Genomic DNA, 4,638 nt, shown 5'->3' with positions numbered 1-4,638 from the left:
ATACACAATCTGGACTACATTTAGGACACATGCATCAACACACACAGTTATCAAAAAATGAGGAATGAAAAGTGTGTAAAATGTGCCAGTTTGTGTCTTTTATCGTTCATTCCTGATGTGTTTTTCTCCGTCTTCAGAGGGAGGCTGAACGTGCTGGCTAACGTGATCCGGAAGGAGCTGGACCAAATCTTCTGCCAGTTCGACTCCAAACTAGAGGCCGCTGACGAGGTTCACACCTTGATTTTTGAGAACAGAACAGTAGCTGCAAACCAATTATTTTCTTTTCCAGTCAATCTGTTGTTTTTTTTGTAATTTAGTTGTTATTAGTTTAGTTTATTACATTTTAGAAATTTTGAAAAAATGCCCATTAAAATTAAAATATCAGTTAAATAATTGCTCAACATTTTGTAAATTTAGGCATTTATTTTTCTTTCTGATTTTTTTCAGGGTTCTGGTGATGTGAAGTACCATTTGGGGATGTATCACAAGAGGATGAACCGGGTCAGCGACCGGGAAATCACCATGTCGCTCATGGCGAACCCGTCCCACCTGGAGGCGGTGGACCCGGTGGTGCAGGGAAAAACCAAGGCGGAGCAGTTTTACTGTGGAGACACGGAGGGCAAGAGAGTACGCAGAGCTTTATATGAAAGAAAAAAGCATTCGTGCTCGTGTTGGTAACAAGTTTGTAACGTGACGAATGATTTCACAGGTGATGTCTATTCTGCTTCACGGTGATGCTGCGTTTGCAGGGCAGGGAATCGTGTACGAGACGTTCCACCTGTCTGACCTGCCGTCCTACACCACGCACGGCACCGTACACGTGGTCGTCAACAACCAGGTACGCTCCACTAGACTCGTCTATCAGCTTTATTCTGTGATTTTGAAGCGGAAGAGTTTACCTAAATTGAATATATTTAACATAAAACCAGTTTTGCGTGAGGAAATATTGTTTTCTTGAAGCACTGATGACAAGCTAAATCATAAAAACAGCAAACTGCTCCCTCATTTCATCCTTTCTTTACGTTATTTTGGATTTGACTGAAAACAGATTGAGTGCACAACATAAAATGAAAATGAGAGAGCAGATTTTGATGGTTTGTGATTCACTGGTTAGCTGAGTAAACAACAGGACTCGTACAGTCATGAAAAACCAGGAAAAGTCATGGAATTTGCAAATAGCAATTTCCAGGCCTCAAAAGTTTTGGAAAACTTGATATATCCCGAAGGTTTTGTAAAAGTCATGGAAATCTGTTTCACAAACCCGTGTAATAACACATGATGTTTTTGAAATTTGAAAATCTATGATAATTTCTGTTTTTATGGCTACGATTGGCAAAATATATCAACAATTTTAAAAAAATAGTTGCCCAAGTGTTTCTTCAAAACTTGCTAATTTCTTTTTTTTAAATTGCCATAATGTTTTCTTTAAAATCATCAAAATAAAAAAGCCAAAATATTTTCTTCAAAAATTGGAAAATAATTTTTTTAAAAGGTTGCCCAAGTTTTCTTCAAAAATAAATGGCTGATTTGTTTTTCTTTAAAAAGTAGCCAAAGGTTTTTTAAAGAAAAAAAGACAATAATAATAAAAATATTTTCTTCAACACCCCCCCCCCAAAAAAAAGGTACCCAAGGTTTTCTTCAAAAGTTGCCAAAAATTAAAAAAAGAAAAAAAAAACGCCAAAATGTTTTCTCTAAAAATAGTCAACAGTTTTTAAATAAAAAAAAGTCAAAACATTTTCTTCAAATATTGCCATAAAAGTTTAAAGATTGCCAAAATGTTTTCTTTAAAATAAGCCAATGGTTTTAAGGATTTTTTAAAAAAATAGCCAAAATTTTTTTTAAAAAAATGTATATATACCAAAAATCTTAGGAAAAAAGGACCTACATTTAAAAAAAAAGAAACAAAAGAAAACGTTTTTATTAAAAGTGAAGAATAAGTGCAGCCATATTTTTAAAAATGTTTATTAACCCTAAAACTATTTAAAAATAACTGTCAAATACAGTAATAAATGCTCTCATCCACACAGATTGGTTTCACCACAGATCCCAGGATGGCACGTTCATCTCCTTATCCCACAGATGTCGCTCGAGTCGTCAACGCTCCCATCTTCCACGTTAATGCGGACGACCCGGAGGCCGTGATGTACGTGTGTAAAGTGGCGGCCGAATGGAGGAACACCTTCCATAAAGATGTCGTTGTAGACCTGGTGAGTTTGTACGTGGTGTACTCTCTCATGATATGCAGGTGGTTTCCTCCGCTGAAATGAAGGTTCACGGGTTTTTAGGGTGAATCCCAGACGGGAAAAATGTTGAATATCAAGACATTAATCATCGACTGTCAGTTACTGTATGAGCTTGTTAGAAATCAAAGAGAGAGAGCTGACAGGTCGGGGAAGTTGAGCAACAAGCTTTAAGGGAAGAGTTTGAAAGAGGGGGTGTGTTTGTGAATCCGCCCCGGAGGACAAACTGTGTTTTTAATTTGATTTAAAGATGTCAACTGCAAGTCCAAACCTTTCTCTGTTTGATTCAGAGAGACGGGGAGGTTTCTGTGAGTGAAACCAAAGAAGTTACAATTTAAAGTAATGAAAAACTCCCATTTTCAGCAGCTTAAAATCAAACTGTAAATTTGGGCTAATGTGGGAAACCCACCTCTTATCCATCAAACTGAACCTGGTGCTGGTTCAGAGCTGGTTTCACATAGGAACCTCTTAAGAACCAGTTTGATCTTCCACAGGTACCAGAGCCACGTCATTACGTCACTATACACGCCTCCGAATACGTCTCTGGTTTCCAAGCAACAGTAGCGCCAGATACACAACATCCACAATGGCGGACTTTGTGTATTTCCATTGTACGCCCTGCCATGGGCAAACTGTTTTGCACGGACCTTTGATAACTTTTAATCATGAAGGGGTTAAGATTGGACACATCCAATTTGAAGTCTATGTGATTAATCCTGTAGGACAAGTTTGCAAAAGTACGAGGCCCAAAATCGCCAAAACTCAACACAAAATTCAAAATGCCCAACTTCCTGTCGGGTTTTGGGGGTGGGTCCAAGAGGCTTTTTTGTGGTTCTGGGCATGATACGTAAGTGTACCGATTTTCATAAATGTAGGTTAAACTGGGCATTGGAGTGACACGTAGGGGGGCGCTGTGGAGCCATTTTGCCACGCCCATTTCCAAAACCACCAAAATACGAAATTCTTCGCCAGGCTGGAGGAGCTTACCTCTTTTCATGAGTTTTTGGGTATATTCAGGACTCCAAAAATAATAAATCCTTGCCTTCCCAGAGGATCCCTGCATGGTTCGTGCTCAGGCCCTAATTAGCTCTAAACTGTAATCTGGTGCATCAGATGGTAACATTTATGTGTTAAACTGTGCATGGTCCTTTTTAAAGAAATAAAACATGGACACTTGGTTGTTTAGCAAGAGAGAAAAGCACGCCTAAACGTTTGCTTCTTACCATTCAGGTGTGCTACAGACGTAACGGCCACAACGAGATGGACGAGCCCATGTTCACCCAGCCGCTGATGTACAAGCAGATCAAGAAGCAAAAAGGCGTCCTGCAGAAGTTTGCTGAAAAACTAATCGCAGAGGGAGTCGTGACGGCGCAGGCGTACGAGGTAAAGCAACCCGCACTGCTGCAGATTACTGCTTATCAGACATGAAAAACTGCACTTTTTAACAGTTATATTCTGTATTTTGGCTCTTCAAAAAAGCCTCTGTGTCAAATTTACCTCGGGAGCATTCTCAGTCTCACGGGGCTGATTGTAACTGGAGGCAGCATTTTATATTAAAGGAAAAAAGCTTCATTGATTCTGCAAACTGATACACGAAAATACACATTTCATTGCCAGCGAGGAGAAAACTGTTCTTGACAGACGTCTCTGCTCTGTGAGACATAACGGAGCAATGAAATATAAAACATAATAAAGGATACAGATTCAAAATTAAAGAGTAAAGAGATAAGATCTAAAAGGTCAAATTAATTATGACATCATTTGAACATTTTGAAATAAAATTCATTAAGAAATGGCAAAAGTGCAGACAAAAAAGAAGTACACTCTTATGTAATCCTACACTTTTGTGAATGTAAAAGTTGTTATTTTTCTTCTTCTTCTTCTAATTTTCGGCAAACTTGGCACTAAATCCTCATTGCAACTGCACAAAAACCTGCTAACCCCTGCTTTTATTACCATTATTGTTAGTATTATATGTTGGGCATCCTAAACAGACCGCTGGTGAAGCAGTTGCAAAAGGCAGAGTCGCTACTTTGGAGACAGGAACTCTGAAGTTTTGCATCTGTTTCAGGAGGAAATAGCAAGGTACGATAAAATCTGTGAGGACGCTTACGCTCGCTCCAAAGACGAGAAGATCCTTCACATCAAACACTGGCTGGACTCACCATGGCCCGGTATGGAGTCCTATCTTTCCGTATATTTATCACAGTATGTATTCTGTTTTTGTTTGGGGGTTTTTTGCGTGTATGAACTGTAACATCTCTATGTGTCTGTCTGCAGAGTTTTTCACGTTGGAGGGACAGCCCAAAACCATGAACTGCCCTTCTACTGGCATCAGTGAAGAAGAGCTCGGCCACATTGGAAACATTGCCGCCTCTGTCCCTGTGGAGGACTTTAC

General features: G+C 39.3%; 1 protein-coding gene across 1 annotated transcript; it reads left to right on the top strand.

Moving 5' to 3' along the window:
- Positions 1-137: 137 nt before the first annotated feature.
- On the top strand, positions 138-4,624 carry LOC121965770 (2-oxoglutarate dehydrogenase, mitochondrial-like; the record flags this gene model as incomplete). The annotated part of the gene is made up of 7 exons (XM_042515894.1): positions 138-228; positions 448-627; positions 710-838; positions 2,028-2,207; positions 3,471-3,623; positions 4,312-4,414; positions 4,521-4,624. Coding segments are annotated over 7 exons (940 nt in total), but the record flags the coding sequence as incomplete, so codon positions are not given.
- Positions 4,625-4,638: the final 14 nt, after the last annotated feature.

Source organism: Plectropomus leopardus, unplaced genomic scaffold, assembly GCF_008729295.1.
Source record: "Plectropomus leopardus isolate mb unplaced genomic scaffold, YSFRI_Pleo_2.0 unplaced_scaffold21583, whole genome shotgun sequence".
Taxonomy (NCBI): domain Eukaryota; kingdom Metazoa; phylum Chordata; class Actinopteri; order Perciformes; family Serranidae; genus Plectropomus; species Plectropomus leopardus.
This window is presented reverse-complemented; position numbering and strand designations above follow the sequence as displayed.